Source organism: Dendrobates tinctorius, unplaced genomic scaffold, assembly GCF_039654945.1.
Source record: "Dendrobates tinctorius isolate UK_male_01 unplaced genomic scaffold, ASM3965494v1 ptg000370l, whole genome shotgun sequence".
NCBI lineage: Eukaryota > Metazoa > Chordata > Amphibia > Anura > Dendrobatidae > Dendrobates > Dendrobates tinctorius.
In genome coordinates, this window is record NW_027362036.1 from 4,941,982 (window position 1) to 4,962,924 (window position 20,943).

At 45.2% G+C, this 20,943-nt stretch overlaps 1 protein-coding gene across 1 annotated transcript; it reads left to right on the plus strand.

Annotated features, from left to right (window-relative positions):
* The first annotated feature begins 1,949 nt into the window (after nt 1–1,949).
* LOC141075762 (uncharacterized) lies at nt 1,950–20,021 on the plus strand. Its single transcript, XM_073562908.1, has 4 exons — nt 1,950–2,084; nt 8,730–8,840; nt 13,968–14,043; nt 19,324–20,021. The coding sequence occupies exons 2-4, from the start codon at nt 8,739–8,741 to the stop codon at nt 20,004–20,006; spliced, it is 861 nt and encodes a 286-aa protein (XP_073419009.1). The 5' UTR covers nt 1,950–2,084; nt 8,730–8,738; the 3' UTR covers nt 20,007–20,021.
* Nucleotides 20,022–20,943: the final 922 nt, after the last annotated feature.

The following is a 20,943-nucleotide window of genomic DNA, read 5'->3' on the forward strand; positions in this document are numbered from 1 at the left end:
GTGTATACATCGTTGGGGTAATCTTAAAGTTCCAAATATATTGCCGGAGTAACAGACAGACGTTTACAGGCTCATTATGGATTACACCAGAATCTAAATAGCTAAAAAGGTTACTGTATCAGAAGCGTTCTGCTGTATACAGTGTTGGCCAAATTGAAAATATCGGTATATATTTCCGCAGTCACCCTCAGACGCTCACTCAGTTTGGTTTTGACCATAATAAAAAATGTTGAAAAAAAGGTCCTGGATAACAAGATAGCAAGTATATATTTTTTAGGGTACAATTGAAATCTCCATATAAACAGTCCCGTAGTCACTCTCAGACGCTTACACAGTATGGATTTGACCGTAATGCTAAATGTCGAACAAAGGTACTGTATAACAAGATACAAGCTGTATCGAGTATAGTGTAAAAATTTGTTTCTCCGATTCACTGTATATATAGAAGGCGTAACCCACACATGCTCACTCACTATGGATGATGTAGGGAAGCTGGACTGACAGACAAACCAGCCTGTAGTGAGAAGCAGAGGTGTAACGCAGTGTAGGTGTGAAACCGCTAAGGTAAAGAGAAAGGGTGCAGTGTTTTAGCTTGCCCATTGGAGGGCAGTGGAGAGTGTAGGAGTGGGACTGAATAACTGCCATTGGTCAGAGAAAGTGTTAGGTGATGGTGGGCGGAGTTACCAGAACTGGAAGTATAAAAGGCTGAGGGAAGGTTCTGGAAGAGTCAGTCAGCGAAGGGAGCACAGTAAAGAGGAAGTTCTGCTGAGGAAATAGAGACAGTGGAAAGGCTCCAGAGAGGACTGACAGTTGAGGCAGTCACGGGGGGTGGCCCAGAGGACGGTAGCCGCAGACGAAGACTGCCTGGGGCTATCATACGGACGGTGTGCTCAGACTGGTGAAGCGCTGTGGTGTTTGGGCTGAGGCCAGCCACAGTGGAAGAGCCACAGAGGACGCCACGATTATAGATACAAAGGAAGTGAAAGTACTGGGGCCTGTGTACAGAGAAATGTGAAACGGCTGTGGTGAATTGCTGTTGTCGACAGAAGGATGGGCACTAAAAACGGACCTGTTCAATACAAACTCTGTCTCAGTCTCTTGTTTGTTAGGGTGGTTTCACATTAGCGCTTTTTAAGCGCACGCACGGCCGGGGGTAGCTCCGCCCCCGAGCCGGCTCTCTGCCCGGCGTGCCCGCCCCTTGCTTGTAGCGCCGCCTCCTAGCGCACAGCGGCGCCTGCGATCGGCGCACCCTATCTTTAGCATAGGGTGCGCAGATCGTGCGCAGGCCGTGCGCTAGTTGCGCTTTGACCTGCGCTGCGCACTTTTGACGGTGCGCCGTGCGCGCCAAAATCAAACTTTTCGGATTTTGGCGCGCACGGCGCACCGTCAAAAGTGCGCAGCGCAGGTCAAAGCGCAACTAGCGCACGGCCTGCGCACGATATGCGCACCCTATGCTAAAGATAGGGTGCGCCGATCGCAGGCGCCGCTGTGCGCTAGGAGGCGGCGCTACAAGCAAGGGGCGGGCACGCCGGGCAGAGAGCCGGCTCGGGGGCGGAGCTACCCCGGCCGTGCGTGCGCTTAAAAAGCGCTAATGTGAAACCAGCCTTAGGAATCTGGGTCAGTCTATGCTTATGCAGCAACCCAGATTCTCACATTTGTCTCCAGAGGCTGTCCTTTTTCCCTGCTACTGAGCATGCTCACGGAACGAGCTCTCACTGGAGTTCAGGAGTCAGGTGCTCAGGTCCTGCTCCTGTTTTGATTGGTTATGCTCGGGGCTCTGGAGATTTCTGGCAGGTCCCGTATGCTATAAAAAGTGCGCATGGCCGCTATGCCATGTGCTAGTATTTTCTATACTTGCTGCTGTGTGCTTGGTGATGGATGCTTGGTCTGGTGTATGACTTATTATGAAACCCCTTCCCTCGGAGATTATGTTTGTGTGAGTGATTGGGACAGCCAGTATTGCGCCAACGTGCTCAAGTATCATTCGTTACAGCAGCCAGTGTTCTGCATTGCGCCTGCTAAGTTCGTGCTTGCAGTCGTTTTTGGCGTCCGCAGTTGCGACGCCGTGCACACGGTCTGCCACGGTAAGTCTATCCGGTTGTAGTGTTGTCTTGACCTACTCCGATCCCCGGCTACCGCACGTGTGCCACTGATGGTCTGTGAAGCTGATACAGACTCAGCGTTCTTTGTATTTTTGTTTTGCTTGCAGCTCTGTCTGTGAAACAGCCTGCTTCTGCATTACTTTTCATGTGCAGCTCTGTGACCTCAACAGAGCTACTTTTGTGCACCAGGTGCAGTTAAACCTTGTGCACATTATCGTCCCTGTGTTCTGCCATTTTAGCAGCGGTTATTTCACCTGCCGCACGGTGGACCCCGGGTGGCGAACACGTTTATTTATATTTTTTTTAAGCGAGTTCCGCCGTCGTAACAGTGTTAGTCTGCGGCAAGAAGAGGGCCCCCCCCCCCACAGTTGGTTATCCTACAGATGATACCTTAATACAAATTTTTAAACAAGGTACTGTATCAGCACATACCAGGTGTGTCCAGTCTAGGGTTAAATTTCCGTCTATACTTCCGGAGTCAGACACAGACACTCACAGGCTCACTATGTATTACACCAGAATTAAAAAAGTTTAAAAAGAGAAAGGTATTCATAGCGTAGACCGGTATACAATGTTGGGGTACTTTTAAATCTTCGTCTATATTTCAATCTCAGTAAGCCAGTCCAGAATCTCTGCTACTGGAAACTACATGGATACAAGTATAGATGCAAAGTCGAGTGTTAGCAGAAATTTTGGAATTACTAATCGTGGGAAAACCTCCCAGTAGATGTTGCAGAGGCGATGCAGACCCTCAATTACTGTGTCTGTAGAGAAAGCGAAAAAGGTTCTTTGTTAAGAAAGGACATTTTTATTTTTCAGTCGATGGAGTGATGTCACGACTTATTTTTTGTGGGCTGAGACGTTTTTATCGATACCATTTTTGGATAGCTATGACATTTTGATCGGTTGTTACAGCATTTTTTTGTGGTACTGCAGCAACCCAAAGAACAAAATTTGTAAATCTTGAATTTTTGTTTGCAGTGTTTACTCATCAAGTTGATTTTTATGTTTTGATCACTTTTCTGAAAGCAGTGATATCAAGTGTATTTTTAATTTTAAAGGTGAAAAAAGTTTGAGTTGATTTGAACTTTTTTTTCTTTCATATTTTATTTTTTTTGTCGTTCTTATTAGTCCCCTTAGAGCAGGGTTCCCCAACTCCAGTCCTCAAGGCCCACCAACAGGTCATGTTTTCAGGATTTCCTTAGTATTGCTCAGGTGATAATTGTTGGTGGGACTTGAGGACTGGAGTTGGGGAACCCTGCCTTAGAGGACTTGAATTCTTGGAGTCCTTTCTCTTATCATTATGTACCTCAAATTTAGTGAATTTGCAGCATAGTGACACGGTGGTTATCACTGCAGCACTGAGGTCCTGCACTCACATCATACCAAGTACCACATCTCCTTGGAGTTTGCGTGAGTTTCCTCTGGGTTCTCCGATTTTCTCACAAACTTCAAAGACCTACAGATAGGGAATTTATATTGCGCCCCAAATGCAATTTATTAATCAGGTGTACCACTATTACTTAACTAATTACTTCCCCATCCAATCTTTTAAAACTGTAAACTTTTTTTTTTTTTTGCAAAAAACAAACGGCTCATTCATCAAATACTTCACATAAAACCGTTGCATAATTTGTCAGAACTCGGAGCTGCTCTATTAGTTTACTTTTAGAATTTTTACTCCATTTTTGCTCAGCTTTGCCAAAATGGCCAGAGCTGGGATGGGACCGTGGTGAGCAGGGGAATTCACTATGCCACAAATCTTAATCTAGCAGAGACTGGTGCATACGCCTCTTCTGGAATCAGGGGTGTCTGATTGTAGCACAACTCCTCAAGGCCAAGGTTGATGAATCGGACCCCAAAATCTGTTACTTTCCTGTGCCACTTTTGGTAGTGCTAAGCATCTCGCGAGACCGCTACGTCATCACAGGTCATTGTCGCAAGGCATCACTGGGAACGGGAGTTGGCGGGAGCATCGCTGAGGCCTGGGAACGCTGCTGGGGCCTCCGGAAGGTGAGAATATCACGACTTTTTATTTACTTCTTTTTTTTATCAGGGATATGGTACACAGGGCCTGGAGGACAGTCTCCTCCTTTCCACCAGACCCTGGGTACCATCTGCACATTTTCCGCTTACTTTGAGCATGGTGGGCATAGCCACATGCGGAAAGTAAGTGGAACAATGCATTCCTATGTGTGCGGAATTCCCACGATTCTGCACAAAGAATGAGCATGCTGCGGATTTTTCCACGATGCGATTTTACCGCAGAAAAATATGCATTAGCACAGCTTGTGCGGAATACCAATGGATTCAATGGGTTGCTTATTGTATGCGTTTTAGCAGTGAAAAAATGCAGCAAAAACGCATAAAATCTGCGGGAATTCCTGACGTGCGCACCATTAAAGTTGCAGTCTGGGTTATTCTAAGGCCTTGTTCACACAGTGTTTTACTGAGTTCTTCGGCGCTGTAAACTCTCAAAAATTCTCCTCAAACTCTTAAGGGCCTGTCACACTAAGCGATATCGCTAGCAATATTGCTATAACGTCACTGGTTTTGTGACGTAGCAGAGATATTGCTAGCGATATCGCTATGTCTGATACTTACCAACGACCCGCTCCCCCGCTGGTTATCGCTGATCGCGCAAAAACGTCCTGGACCATTTCTCGTCCTCAGCTTCCTGCTGGGCTTCCTGTGGAGAGACGAGCGTGGAGCCGGGCGGGAGGACGTCAGGATCGCCTAGTGTGACAGGTAAGTAGCGACCCCCGTCCCCAGCAATGTCGCTGGTGAGATCTGCCTGTGTGGCAGCTCACTAGCAACCACTTAGCGATGCACCAGCGATCCTGACCGCGTCATATCGCTGGTCGGGATCGCTGGTGCATCGCTAAGTGTGACAGTACCTTTAGGCATTCCTGCTTCAAAATGTCTGGGAGTATTCACACCCCTGTCATTTTCTGGAGGCACTCAGTCACTGTTTAGTAGGTACTCTCCAGATATGCAGCAGGTCGTTCTGTCCTTATCTGGGCATTATAAGCCCTGCCCCCTTCCTTTCTGAATAAAATATACTCTCTGCTCGGTTCTCGGTGACTAACAGCGCAGTGACGGCCTCCATACCCTCAGACTACATTTCTAGCACCCTCTGCCTCTGCCTGTTACATGATAACATGGATGGATAACTACAAGAAGGGCTCCTCTGCCAAAATAATCGAGTCACCAACAGGGGTTTTATAGGATTTGTAGTTTTATTACAGCGGGATCTAACTATGCTTTAAGAGCATGAAGACTACATTTCCCAGAGAGCTTTGCTTACGGCGCGGTGGATCACGTGCTTCGTAGCTGGCCAATCAGGTGACACTGCCTATTGTCTGCTTCCTAAGATTTCGGACGGGAAGATACAGGTAGGCTTGTAGTTGTCTGACGAGGGAGTGTGAGTAAATAGCGGGTAGTCGGCGCTCACACTGCCCGGTAATGACGGCGTCCGGCTGCCTCCATCATACACAGCGCTGCGCACATTACAGGCTCTGTCTGTGGAATGCTCCAGATTGCCGCCGTTATTCAGGTGGCATCGGTGTGTATGAGCCTCACTGGGGATGTGCTGGGGTCATCCAATTCCTGTACACTTACCTGCCATGCAGGGATGAGGGGACTGGTGCAGATTTACAGGGGGCCCCCATATAAATGTGGGGGACGTAGAAGATGGGGAATAAAGCTGGCTCGCCTGACACAAGGCCCCGGTAATTATTATTATTACTTATTTATATAGCACCATTGATTCCATGGTGCTGTACATGAGAAGGGTAACATACAAATTACAGATATCACTTACAGTAAACTAACAATCACAGACTGATACAGAGCAGAGAGGACCCTGTTTACATTCTACAGGATGATGGGGAAGGAGACAGTAGGTTGGGGGGTTGCAGCAGCTCCAGTGTTGGTTGAGGTAGCGGGGTCATTGCAGGCTGTAAGATTTCTTGAAGAGATGGGTTTTCAGGTTTCGTCTGAAGGATCCAAATGTGGTTGATAGCCGGACGTGTTGGGGCGTTCAGAGACATATGGGGGAGACAGGTTATAGATGGCCTGGTAGGTCAGTATTAGTAATTAGAACTGGATACGCTGAGGGAATGGGAGCCAGTGAAGAGATTTGCAGAGGAGTAGCGAGGAGAGAGATGAATTAGTCGGGCGGCAGAGTTAAGGATGGACTGGAGAGGTGCGAGGGTGTTAGCAGGGAGACCACAGAAAAGGATGTTGCAGTAGTCGAGGCGGTAGATAATGAGGGCATGCACAAGCATTTTAGTAGATTGAGGGTTGAGGAAAGGACGGATTCTGGAAATATTTTGAGCTGGTGGTGATAGGAGGTAGAAAGAGCTTGGATGTGCGGTTTGAAGGACAGGGCAGAGTCAAAGGTTACTCCGAGGCAGCGGACTTCCGGTACTGGGGAAAGTGTGATGTCATTAATTGTTATAGCTAGGTCGGGCAAGGAAGATCTGTGAGATGTAGGAAAGATGATGAGTTCAGATTTGTCCACATTGAGCTTGAGGAAGCGAGAGGAGAAGGAGGATATGGCTGATAGACACTCTGGGATTCTGGACAGCAGAGAGGTGACGTCTGGGCCAGAGAGGTAGATCTGAGTGTCATCAGCATAAAGGTGGTACTGGAATCCGTGGGACTTTGAGTTGCCCCAGACCAAGTGTATAGATTAAGAAGAGTAGGGGTCCTAAAACAGAGCCTTGGGGGACTCCAACAGAGAGAGGGTGGGATGAGGAGGTAGTGTGGGAGTGGGAGACGCTGAATGTGCGGTTGGAAAGGTATGAGGAGATCCAGGATAGGGCAAGGCCTTTGATGCTGAAGGAGGAGAGGATCTATAGTAGGAGGCAGTGGTCAACTGTGTCGAATGCAGAGGACAGGTCTAGAAGCAGGATTATAGAGTATTGTCCATTTGATTTAGCTGTAATTCCGGCAGGAGCGGTGGCGCTGAATCCAACTTTACAAGAACGGACAGAGGGACAAATGATTGGGGTTTTTTACACTAATCCGCGCCTCAAGCAATCGGCCCCGCGTAGCCCTGCACGGTGGTGGGAACATGGCATCCTGTTCTACTGTGTGGCGCAGGTACATAGAGATCATCAGTAGAGTTGGCACACATCGATCTGCACATCCATTCCATCGGCCATGACCCTGGTCTGTGACCGTCGTACCGCCTCTTACCTGCCGCCATTGGCAGCTCTTCTGATAGGGTGGCGTGATGGCTCAACAAGCTGCTAATGATAAGAGCCGCAGGTACAAGCCACTACCCTCGCTCCTGTGCAGCGGCCACACACCAGTGTCGTGCCGTACGGCTAAATTTGCACCAGTTCTAACCCTCAGCATTGCTTCTAGAGTAGAATTTCTCCGAAAATACAGCACCCTCCTGTCTACTGTAAAGGGGTTTACACAGCTGATCAACTGTTCACCTAAAATTGTTAGATCAGTGTGGGTCCCATCAGTCACCGGAACAGGACGTTTTCCCCCCCTGGGCAAAGACCATGGCACTAAAATAAGGAAGGACACTGCAATACAGACTCGGTTGGCACAGAACAACTGTGCAAACCAAGTATAGGTGCTCGGTGCTTCATAGTGGGGCTAGTCATTTATAAACACCGTTCCACCTGCTTGTTATCCCTCTATCTCCTCTCTGGCCCTATGAAGCCAAAGCTGTCAATCAAAGAAGAGTTGGGAGGAGAGAGAGGGAAAACGAGGTGGGAAGGTGTATATAAATGACTGGCCATCATGAAACGCCAAGAGTGGTCATGTTAGGCCGGGGTCACACTTGCAAGTGCAGTGCGAGAAACTCGCTCCTCAATACCCGGCACTGCCGCCGGTGGTTCGGACCGGAGCGTTCAGCTGCATAGAAATACATCCAGCTGCACACTCCGGTCCTGAGTGCTGGGTATTGAGGCGCGAGACTTGTGCTACACTCGCCAGTGTGACTCCTGCCTTAAATCAGATCTGGTCCTGGGGGCACCACCCTGAAATATACAGGACCTGAATGGAACCTATCAGGATGTAACCAGAATGCATGGCCCTGTAGGCCATAGAAATACAAGGTCATTCATATTTGCACTGGCCCAAAGTGACGACAGTGCAGAGAAAACCCAGTAATAAAGGTTATGCAAATCGATCTGGAAGGGCAGGAGGGGTGTCTAGGATGTCTAGTGCTTCATCCCGCCCCCAATGCACTCATTTGCTTTTCGATAGCTAAGCCAGACCCCTCCTTTTCTGCGCATCGGCCATGAAGGAGAAGGGGTGCGACTTAGCTATTGCAATGAGCCAGTTAGCCAGCCCCCTTCACACAAAGAACTGATAACATACCGACACGGAAACTTGCCCTGAAAGTGAAGACTGGAGTGCTGATAAATATACTAGGAGAAACCTAAAAAGGCAGTTTTTGGTTTTGGCTGTGTGGCCGTGTTATTAATGCTGGGTTGTTTCTGGCATGTTATCACATGACTATTGCTAAATTGTAAATCACACAGTTAGTAGAAACTGATCTGTCGCTCACATATCATTCCCTCAGGGCCGACCATACCCCTGCTGATTGTGCCACTTATTACATCACTATTACCTCAGGTCTGTCCCTTTTCTTTCCAGCTTTTCATAATGTCTGCACAAGGAACAGAAAATGAATCATATCAGTATTCAGCATTGGGTCCGTCATCCGAAATCAAAGCAGCGCAAGAAAGCCCCGAGGCGTCACTCAGCGTAAGTTATGAAGAATGGGTTATGATGCGGCATAGACCAATTGGGGACAGATTCAGCCAAGCACAAAAGTGGTGTAAGAGCATTGAAAAGTAAAAAAAATAATTGGTGCAACACAGAGTTGTGCAAAAGTTTTGCGATAGTTGACATTTTCAAGTTTGAATCCGGTTTGCTAAAATAAACGGGAGGTGGCGACGCCTGCCCATCAAATTCATCAAGAGTGGTGGATTTTATGCTACTCCAGTCCTTGACTAGAGTGACATTTCTGCGGCAGCTCACAGGGGCACATGCCACTTAGGAGATGTGACAAATTGCTTTAAGTGGCGTGCTCATCTTCATGAATACGGCGCCTGCTGCTCCAGCGAGACTGGCATAGGTCAATTGGGCGCTACACAAGTCTTGATGAATCGGCTCCATTGTTCTTCATCTTCATGTGGTTACCCCAGTGAGGCCCTATTCACACATTCATGCCCGTTTTGCTGGGAAAACAACAAGCTGTTACTTTTCCATGTTTTTTTCCATCTGTTTTTTGGTCCTTGTGCCCACTTTTACCATTTATCAAAAACTGACATAGGCTTTTCCTAGCAACCAGTCAGAAAAAATGGACCACGCTGCAATGCCACTAGGAAGCCATCCGGGTTCATTCAGATGTTGGGTCCACAGAATACAATGTATCGGTGTGCTTTCACTGAAAAATACTGACGCCATGCAGATGGCAAACACTGACGTGTGAAGGAGACCTATGCAAGAACTACCAGAAGATGTAAATGGAGATCTATTACCGTGGTAGATTGACTGGCCCGGGGGGGAATATGCCTCCCTGCCACCCGGCCCAGCCCGCCCCTGGACTGGAGAAATCGCCGCAAGCATTATGCAGTACATCCATGTAAATGGACCAATAAAGGAGTTTTCCACATTTTTTATATTGATGACTTAGTCTTATGAATAGATTATAAATATCAGATCAGTGGGGGTCCTTCACTTGGCAACGCAACAAACAGCTGTTGTTACCACCGTCGGTGGCCGGACATACATTGTGTAAAGCATCTGTATTTAGTGGCTGTTAGTGAGACCTGTAGATCTGCAGAGCTGCAGTACCTGGGAGTGGCCACTAAACATGACGGCGCTGTAGTGTTCTGCCTATACTGCTTGCAACAGGCCACCATCGGAGATCATAACGGCTGGTTGTTGGGAGACTCCTCTCCCCCAAGGTTCTGGTATTGGAAGATGGATCATCAATCAGAAGTGTAGGACACTTGGTAAGGTCTCTATAATATGATTTAGAAATGTCAACCTTTTTTCACAAGTTGAAGTTAATGATTTTCTGTTTCAGAGTCCTCATGACAACACTTCTGTTCCTGGCAACTTAGATTTATAGGGCTAATGGTACTTATAGCCAGAAATTCAGAATCCAGCTTTTATATTTCTAGCACAGGTAAGCAATTTTGTGAAAGCAGTAGAGGAACAGGAAGATTTGTTACAGGGAGGCACAAAAGTATCTTTCAGAGATTTCAGATAATCTTAAAGGGTTCATTTCTTTATTTTTCTCTAACATGGCAGAGCAATTCCCTCCTGATTGGTGGGAGGTCCAGATCCTGAGACCACCAGCGATCACGCCAAACACTGGTCACTTTGGCTTTCTATGAGCTCATAACCAGACGGCACATGTGAGCCACACGGGTGCCAATCTGCCCTGGGTGATAAAAAATGTGTAGTTACCCTTTAAAACAGCCAAATTTTAAAATCCGGGCTCCTTTTGTTTCTACTGAAAGATCGCTGTGAGTTTCTTTGGTGACCTATGTTCGGTTTAGTCGCACAGTGGACTATAATTTACTTTTCCTTTACGTTTGGATTCCATTTTGCAAAAAAATACATTGTATCATTGGATTTTATTTTAAATTGCGCTTTTGTACAACTGAGAAGGTAAAATATTAATTGTGATTAAAATACTGCATACGAGTCTAAAAATACATATTGTATGTCAGTTACCGGCTTAGAGAAACAGCTATAGCACAGAATCAGCAAGGACCACTGCTTGCAACAAGCGTATTTCCGCTAATGAAAGACATTTAGGGAAGTATGAATGCAGTGGAAGTTCCTCCTTTATGAATCCGGGGTTGTCGCTCTCTGGAGGAGAAAGCATCAGGGTTAGGGTCACAGGTTTATTTAGAGGAGTTCTTCACATTGAGCAACCCTAAGGCTGTGTGCACACGCTGCGGATTAGGTGCGGATTCATCCGTGCGGATTTTGTAAAATCCGCAGGTGAAACCGCAGGTCAAAAGACCTGCGGTTTTACCTGCGGATTGCTGTGCTGTTTTGCCCTGCGGTTTTTCATCTCCTCAAATGGAGGAGATGGCAAACCGCAGCAGAATCCGCAGAAAGAATTGACTTGTCAATTCTTTCTGCGGATTGAAAACCGCAGATAATCCGCGCGGAAAATTCCGCACCGTCTGCACTGCGGTTTTTGATTCCCATAGGGAATCATGGTACTGTACACCGCAGCAAAATCCGCAGCGTGTGCACACAGCCTTATTGTAAAGGTCCTTTGCCAATGAGCTGATCACCAAGTGTCCTCCTGCAGAGACCACCAGTGGTGAGAAGTTATCTGTGTGAAAAGCGGACAATAAAGGCCCTTTTACATTTAGCGATGCACCAGCGATCCAACCAGCGATCCGACCCGGTCAGGATCGCTGGTGCATCGCTAAATGATCGCTAGTGAGCTTTCATACAGAAAGATCTCACAGCGATGCAGCAGCGACGCAGCGCACGATACTTACCATTCACACACAGCGATCCTGCGTCCTCCGGCCCGCCTCCACGCGTCGCTGGACGTCACAGCAGGAAGTCTCAGCAGGAAGCGCCCGACGAGAAATGGAGCCGGACATTCTCGCGCGATCAGCGATAGACAGCGGGGGAGCCGGTCGCTGGTAAGTATCACACATAGCGATATCGCTAGCAATATCGCTATAACGTCACAAAACCAGTGACGTTTTAGCGATATTGCTAGCGATATCGCTTAGTGTAAAACCCCCTTTAGAGCCTGCAAATCATCGCTCATTTAATGTCTTGTTTAGACAGCCCAACCAGAATTCAGTGTGCACAGCGCGGTCCTTAAAGGGAATCTGTCACCAGTTTTTGAGCCTATGAACAAATGCCACCACCTTTAACTGCTCCTGTGCTGCATTCCACAAACGTGTCTGTCAGCTCCTGTCTCCCCCTGTATGTCCCCAAAAATACCATTTGATATGCTCCACATAGCAAACCTAGAGCTCGCGCCTGTGCAGTAGCCTCACAGGACCACGCAGGCGCATTCTGCTCTGCCCTACTGTGAACATAAAATATCAATGTGCAAGCGCATAGCTGTGATTGATGTAAATGGCAAACCGAGATCTCGCACTTGTGCAGTAGCCTCATTCAAATGACGTCGCAATGCGCTTGCACAGTGCGCCTGCGCGGTCCAGTTCATTATGTGGATGATGCATCACATCAATCAAAGCAGGAGGACGCGATTAGGAGCAGAGAGGAGGGACGTACGCCACAGCAAAGACGCCCATCGGACTGGACCACTTTTATTTACATACAGCGCGGGAGCATATCAAATGGTGTTTTTGGGGGGGGAACAAGAGCTGACATACGTTTGTGGAATGCAGCACAGGAGCAGTTAAAGGTGGTGGCATTTGTTCATAGGCTCAAAAACTGGTGACAGGTTCCCTTTAACGATGGTTTTGTGCGCATGGACTATCATCATTATCATCAACACATGTCCTGTTGCACACAGCACAATCCTTTTAATACTGGCATGACGAACCAATCTCCCGATAATCCAGGGTCCTGTTTATGAATGGCGGGACGCTTACAGACGCTGATAATCTGCAAACGAGAACTCTAGCAACTGCACGTTCCCAATTATCACCTTGTCTAAATGAGCCTTAATAATAATAATTTTTATTTATATAGCGCCAACATATTCCGCAGCACTTTACAATTAAGCGGGGACATTTACAGACAATAAATTCAATACAAGTTAAGACAATTCAAACAGTGACATTAGGAGTGAGGTCCCTGCTCGCAAGCTTACAATCTACAAGGAAATGGGGGGACACAGTAGGTGAAGCCTTAATTGTTAAATTCTCTGCAGCGTCTCCTCAGGGGAAATGAAGCATTATATAGTCTCGATATAAATCAGTTGGTTGCTGTGTAATCCAGGGTAGGTTTTCCGGAACATAAGACTTTGTAACCAATGTAAGACACTAGGATCCTGAACAGATGACCCGTTCTATTAACTTAGAATTTCCTAATAGGGTCTATAGAGCAGTACGCTTTTTAAACTGGGACATTCCTTTAAATAATAAACCCACTGTCCTTTTGCCACGGCAATGGCTGCATCCAGTGAATTTGTGGAGCTGTTACTTTGCGTTCCCCTAATAAAGGTCTCGGTCTTTGCACTTTAAATGGGAACCGTTCTTTCAACAGACTTTACATAAATCAATAGTACAGGTGAATATATCTTATAAGAAATATTACATTCTCCACTTAGGAGCCACTTCTTCCCCTCCACCCTGCCTCCTGAACTAACTATCCACTCTGGGGGAGGGAAACTGAAAAATATATCATGCTCTAGACAAGGAGGACTGCCACATCAGTGAAGTGGCAGGTTAAAGCAGCCCATTTTACACTGTGAAGACTAGGGTCACAGTTTTTTTTTGTGTGTGTGGATTTTGAAAGTAATACACATTTGAATACACTGTGGATTTTACAGCTTATCAGGTTGAAAACCCACAAAAAAAAAACTGTGAGCCTAGATTAACGCGTATTTTCACTCATCCTAGAGCTGGATTCACATCTACGCTGCTGCATAATTTCCTCCATGCCTCTGTTTGTGTGCGAATTAAGGAATCCATCTCTTGGTGCTGTACTGAATATAGGGTGTATAATGGCAGCTTGTTCCTCCGAGAGGGAACTGATATTTAAGTAGGAGATAGAGCTTCACCAGAAGAAAAACGGTGAATAGTGCCGGGTGCAAGTATGGCAGAGATGGCGGTATTCCTCATTTACGCTCAAATGGCCAATTATTCTGACGTTAATAATAATTATAATTACCATTCATTTTTGTTACTTCTGTCTAAACAGGTATCCACATCTGATGCCAGTCATGAGGCAGAGGACAAACCTTTTAGTGTTAATGAATCAGCAGCTCTAGTCTTAGGTGAGTATTTGTGTCCATTACCATGCAATATTTCTTGTGGATCTCACAGATGATCTGTCAGTTCTTCTAAAACGTTCAGTAAATCTTTTAATCCACACACAATAATCATTCTGGTGCATCTTTTCTTAAAACTCTGCAGTGTGCCATTCCTCTGGAAATGGAAAAAACCATTGTTGAGTGGGTATTACCGTTTCCTTTGTAATTAGCGTGTGTGCCACTAGTTTCTTGCTCATTTCTGAGTTAAAAACAAGATGTGGACGTTCAGCTTGATGCAATATCCTCCTTCCTCATCTTCATGATCTATTCCTGGATGTCTTGGATAAAAAGAGAAGCCCTAAAACCAGAATATTAAAGGGGTTTTTAAAAAACCCATTCCTAAAAACAGTTTGTCTTAAAAAAAAAAAAAGGCTGAGCTTTACTCACTCCCCCCAGGTCCAACATTGAGCTTCTTCATGTGTCTGTTATTATTTGAAGTGCTGATGTCCCATCAACAGCGCTGCAGCCCATCATTGAGGTTGGTGACCCTGAGGGGCTAGTGCCGTCTACTCTTAGAGAGCCACTGAGCTCGCTGACTTGTGCAGAGGTGTCGACATGTAATAACAGACACTGGGAGAAGTGGCAAAGACTTGGCACTGGGCACGGAGAATGTGACTAAAGCACAGCTTGTTGGCGCCTGTGGGTTTTTTTGTTTTTATTTTCTTTCTGTGCTTACAAACGGTGCCCCTTTATGACCTCATAAATGTATGCATGTGCATAATAGGGTGCAACATACAGAATTGCTCACTACAGTCATGGCCAAAAGTTTAGAGAATGACACAAATATTAATTTTTACAAAGTCTACTGCTTCATTTTTTCTAATGGCAATTTGCATATACTCCAGAATGTTATAAAGAGTGATCAGCTTAACAGCAATTACTTGCAAAGTCAATATTTTCCTAGAAAATGAACTTTATCCCCCAAAACAAATTTCAACATCATTGCAGCCCTGCCTTAAAAGGACCAGCTAACATCGTTTCAGTGATTGCTCCATTAACACAGGTGTGGGTGTTGATGAGGACAGGGCTGGAGATCAATCTGTCATGATTAAGTAAGAATGACACCACTGGACACTTTGAAAGGAGGCTGGTGCTTGGCATCATTGTTTCTCTTCTGTTAACCATGATTATCTCTAAAGAAACACGTGCAGTCATCATTGCACTGCACAAAAATGGCCTAACAGGGAAGAGTATCGCAGCTAGAAAGATTGCACCTTAGTCAACAATCTATCGCATTATCAAGAACTTCAAGGAGAGAGGTTCCCTTGTTGCCAAAAAGGCTCCAGGGCGCCCAAGAAAGACCAGCAAGCGCCAGGACCGTCTCTTAAAAGTGTTTCAGCTGCGGGATCGGGCTACCAGCAGTGCAGAGCTTGCTCAGGAATGGCAGCAGGCAGGTGTGAGGTGAGTGCATCTGCACGCACTGTGAGGTGGAGACTCTTGGAGCAAGGCCTGGTCTCAAGGAGGGCAGCAAAGAAGCCACTTCTCTCCAGAAAAAACATCATGGACAGACTGATATTCTGCAAGAGGTACAGGGAGTGGACTGCTGAGGACTGGGGTAAAGTCATTTTCTCTGATGAATCCCCTTTTCGATTGTTTGGGACATCTGGAATACGGCTTATTCGGAGAAGACGAGGTGAGCGCTACCACCAGTCTTGTCTCTTGCCAACTGTCAAGCATCCTGAAACCATTCATGTGTGAGGTTGCTTCTCAGCCAAGGGAATGGGCTCTCTCTCAGTCTTGCCTAAAAACACAGCCATGAATAAAGAATGGTACCAGAATGTCCTCCAAGAGCAACTTCTCCCAACCGTCCAAGAGCAGTTTGGCGATCAACAATGCCTTTTTCAACATGATGGAGCACCTTGCCATAAAGCAAAGGTGATAACTAAATGGCTCAGGGAACAAAACATAGAGATTTTGGGACCATGGCCCGGAAACTCCCCAGATCTTAATCCCATTGAGAACTTGTGGTCAATCATCAAGAGACGGGTGGACAAACAAAAACCTTCAAATTCAGACAAAATATAAGCATTGATTTTGCAAGAATGGACTGCTATCAGTCAGGATTTGATCCAGAAGTTGATTGAGAGCATGCCAGGGAGAATTGCTGAGGTCCTGAAGAAGAAGGGTCAACACTGCAAATATTGACTTGCTGCATTAACTCATTCTAACTGTCAATATAACCTTTTGCTACTCATAATATGATTGCAATTATATTTCTGTATGTGATAAAAACATCTGACAAACACACATAAAAACCAGAGGGCAGCAGATCATGTGAAAATATAATATTTGTGTCATTTTCTAAACTTTTGGCCATGACTGTACAGTGTGGTCAGATTGTATATTACACAAATATACCATATTGCGTGCAAACATGGGGCTCCTTTGCGTAATATGCATCATTTAAAAAAGCATCTAGTAAAGTGATGGCATATAGTAAAATGATGCATGCTGAAAATGGATTGAGCAAAAAAAATAGCATTAAAGGCAACCTATCAGTTTGAACATGCAGTGCAATCTGCCATCGGGATGTTATAGAGCAGGAGTGCAAAACCTGCGGCCAGGGCCTACTTACGGCACGCGCTGTCACACCAACCACATGGACAAAAAACGCTTGACTCCACTAACAGATTAATTATATGTGAGCAGCTACACACAAGAGTTGTGTCAGCAGCTGGTGAGCAGGGACTGGCAAGTAGACCTCTCTGGATGCCAAATACATGAGGAGAATAGGGTCTCATCACCCGTTTGGCACTCCACGTGGCCTTCCGTGTCTGCTCACTCTGCTGTAGTTGGAGATTTTGAATCATCAGACAGTGAGCAAAAACCTCATGATCTATTGTAGAGATCCATGTACATGCCTCACCTCTTCCTCTTTAATGCCTTGTCACACTATTTATAATGAGGATTTAGAAGCAAGTTTTATTGCAAATCACGTAATTCTCTTCAAGTAAGCTTATTTGTTTTACTGGGAAATGTTCAAAATAACGTGAAAAAAATACAGGAGCTTTTCCCATTAAAATCCGTCAGCAACGTGTTTTAAAATCCTTGTGAAAAATCTCAATGTGAAGATACCATAAGTGCTGATTTTTGGAGGTAAGAGTCCTGTAAGTAAAATTTAGACCTATCAGAAATTTACGGTATATAGTTTGGATATGTCACAGAAGCGAATAACTTTTTAATTTTAGTGCTGCCTCCGGATTGGTTCAATATGATGATGTAACTTTTGGATCAAAAAAAGTTGTGCACCCCTGTTATAGAGCGAGAGGAGCTGAACAGGTGGATGTCCAACTCTGACAGCGGCATTTAACTTGCGCTACCGGCAAGCACGCCGGAAATCCCCCCCCATCGGCGCCCGTGTCACATGACCGCGGGACGCCGATGGGATGGCATGATAACCAGAGGTCTCCAGCAGACCTCTATGGTTGTCACCGACGGATTGCTGTGAGCGCCGCCCAGTGGTCGGCGCTCATAGCAAGTGAGCAATTCTGCTACATACAGGCGATCTGATCAGCGCCTGTATGAAGCAGAGCCGATCGGAGACTATTGAAGCATGTCAAAAGTAAAAAAAAGTATTTTAAAAAAATATGAAAAAAATATAAAAGTTCAAATCACCCCCCTTTCGCCGCATTCAAAATAAAACAATAAAAAAAAACAAACATACGCATATTTGGTATCGTCGCGTTCAGAATCACTTGATCTATCAATAGAAAAAAAAGAATTAAACCTTTTGATAAACGGCATAACGAGAAAAAAAGAATTGCATAACGTGAAAATCAGAATTAACGTTTTTTTGTTTGCCACAACATTGCATTAAAATGCAATAACGGGTGATCAAAAGATCATATCTTCACCAAAATAGTATCATTAAAAACGTCAGCTCGGCACACAAAAAATAAGTCCTCACCCAACCCGAGATCACGAAAAAATGGATACGCTATGGGTCTCGGAAAATAATGCAATTTTTTTTTTTTCAAGAAATTGTGGAATATTTTGTCACCAATTATATAAAAAAGAAACCACTGTGGGATTGCACTTTTTTTGCAATTTCACCGCACTTGGGATTTTTTTCCTGTTTTCCAGTACAAGATATGTTAAAACCAGTGATGTCGTTAAAAAGTGCAACTTGTCCCGCATAAAACAAGCCCTCACATGGCCAAATTGATTGAAAAATAAAAAAGTTATGGCTCTGGGAAGAAGGGGAGCGAAAAACGAAAATGCAGAAACGATAATACCTTTTGGGGTTAAGTTGAGAGTTCCAACAATTTTGTCCGGTCAGTTTTGGGATTTTATGTGAAATTATTTGCCTTGTTTTACATGTTTTTTTGTGTTGTTCCAATACAAACAAAGGAAATAAATGTGTGTATAACAAAACACATGTAACTGCAATAATTTATTTTGATAAATACTTCATTATCTGGAACAATTTCAAGGGCGCCAACACTTTCAGCCACGACTGTGTATCTTGATAGATAAATGATTGGTCTCTTATTTTCTCCTACAGTGATCATTCATACAAAGTGCTAAAATCTGGCTGCAGTTCTGGCCTTAGTGTTTGTTAAATTACAGCTGCTGCCTATGGAAGTGTATGGAAAGGGGATGGGGAGATGCTGGAGGGGGAAAGAGGCAGAATACACAGAGAAGCTGCTGAGGCTTCCAGTGAATAGAACCTACAGGGGGGAAAAATGCTGGACAGTGTTGGATACAAGCTATGTAAGAGCCAGTAACCGTGTAATTCCTTATGACTGCTTTTATGAAAAAGGCAATTGCACTGTAACCCTTAGGGTGCTTTCACATTGCTTTCTGTGTCCCCGTTGGGACATACCTCCGAAATCCCTTGCAAAACAGTGTCTGGATGCATGCGCTGACGGAGCCATAGGCTGTAATGGTGACTGCAGAGTGAACGTACACAGTGCCGTGCATCATTTTTGTGACTGTACGCCTACAGGAGGCGGACACTCAGACGTAGCTGACTGCATCTGAGTGTCCACTCCTGTAGGCATACACGCTCGGAAAAAGTGCATGACGGAGCTCATGTTTGCTCTGCTTTCACCATTACAGTCTATTGACCCCGTCGGCGTATGCGTCCGTCCTTACCTTGTTTTGCCGGGAATTTAGAACATATGCCCCAACAGGGACACAGAATGTAATGTGAAAGCACCCATATCTGTTGGAATTGTATAACGTTTCTTTTTGTTTTACTTTTTTTTTTTTCTTTCTTCTTCTTTTTTTTTTTTTTATTAGACGTGCCTGATAAAGAGTCCACAGACCACTTCACCGCACCTTTACTTCCAGAACAAGTGACCGGCTTAACCATTTCTCCACCAGCTCAAGAAGTATCCAAAACACAACGTCATGAGGAATCTCCTCCAGACATTGGTGTGGAGAAGGTCCAGAATTTTCCCAGCAAAGACTCTGGCAACGCAGCTCCCACTGCTGATGTAGAAGACTTGAATGATTTTCTCATAGATGGCACAGATGCTTTTCATTGTGATATTGAAGATCGAGCTAGCGCTGATCTTGAAAGCATGTCTTACCCACCAGCTTTCGATCCGCACATTAGGGGTATGAGTGATAAGCCGTATGGGTGTAAGTTTTGTACTCGCAGGTTCTCCCACAGATCAAGTCTCTATCGACATCAGAAAAGTCACTCTGGAGAGAAGCTTTACAAATGTCCTGATTGCAACAAATCCTTCACTAACTCCTCAAATCTCAGCGTGCATTCCAGAATCCACACCGGGGAGAAACCATATGAGTGCAACAGCTGCGGGAAGAAGTTTACACGCAAATTTGCGCTTGACCAGCACCTGAAAATCCACAAACAGGATAAGCTATATATATGCTCACACTGTGGAAAGAGCTATTCAGACTATTTCTTTCTCTTGAAACATCAACAAATGTATATTCCTGACAGTATTATGAAATAAACCACATCATATCCACGTTGTCATAATTTTATTATTGCTAATTCGCAAACAACTGCCTTGTCTCGAGTGCATGTATTATAGTGTAATATGTGAAAAAAGGGGAAAAAAACACGTTATTGATCCATTAAAAACATACAAAAAAACACAAGTTTAAAAACAGGACATCCTACAAATAAATCCAATGCTTTTTGAATCTGGAAATATAGGTGCTTCTCACAAAATTAGAATATCATCGAAAAGTTAATTTATTTTATTCAATACAAAAAGTGAAACTCCTATATTATATAGAGCAGGCCTGGGCAAACTGTGGCCCGCATCCGGCCCCCTAACTGTTCCTGTGCAGCCCACTGACACAGCCAGACAGCTGGAGAAGAACTGACCTTTCTCAGAGTCGTCATTGCAACTGTAGCCCAGCCCCTGTCTTCTCACTGGTGGATGCAGAGAGAGCTGGTGAAACCTGTGCAGGAGGGAAGCAGGGACTACAACACCTATCTGCTGTAGATAATGGGCAAGTAGTTTCTAAGAGGAGCCCCATACCACCCTGTATCTGCTGTGCTGAGTAAGTCACAGCACCTGCATTGCCTTTCACACGAGTGAAAGTTGTGGGGCTGTAATTTAATTTTATATAGCGCTAACATATTCTGCAGCACTTTACAGTTTGCACACATCATCACTGTCCCCGATGGGGTTCACAATCTAAACTCCCTATCAGTATGTCTTTGGAGTGTGGGAGGAAACTGGAGTACCCGGAGGAAACCCACACAAACACAGGGAGAACATACAAACTCCTTATAGATGTTGTCCTTGGTGGGATTTGAACCCAGGACCCCAGCGCTGCAAGGCTGCAGTGCTAACCACTGAGCCACCGTGCTGCACGTCCATTACTAACAATGGACACTGTATTTTGTAAATTTTATTCACTTCTGATGTATAAAAA

Coding starts and splice junctions, on each gene's coding strand:
- LOC141075762 (XM_073562908.1), top strand. CDS start 8,739: ATGTCTGCACAAGGAACAGAAAATGAATCATATCAGTATTCAGCATTG. Junction 8,841..13,967: donor GCCCCGAGGCGTCACTCAGC/GTAAGTTATGAA, acceptor CTGTCTAAACAG/GTATCCACATCTGATGCCAG. Junction 14,044..19,323: donor ATCAGCAGCTCTAGTCTTAG/GTGAGTATTTGT, acceptor TTTTTTTATTAG/ACGTGCCTGATAAAGAGTCC.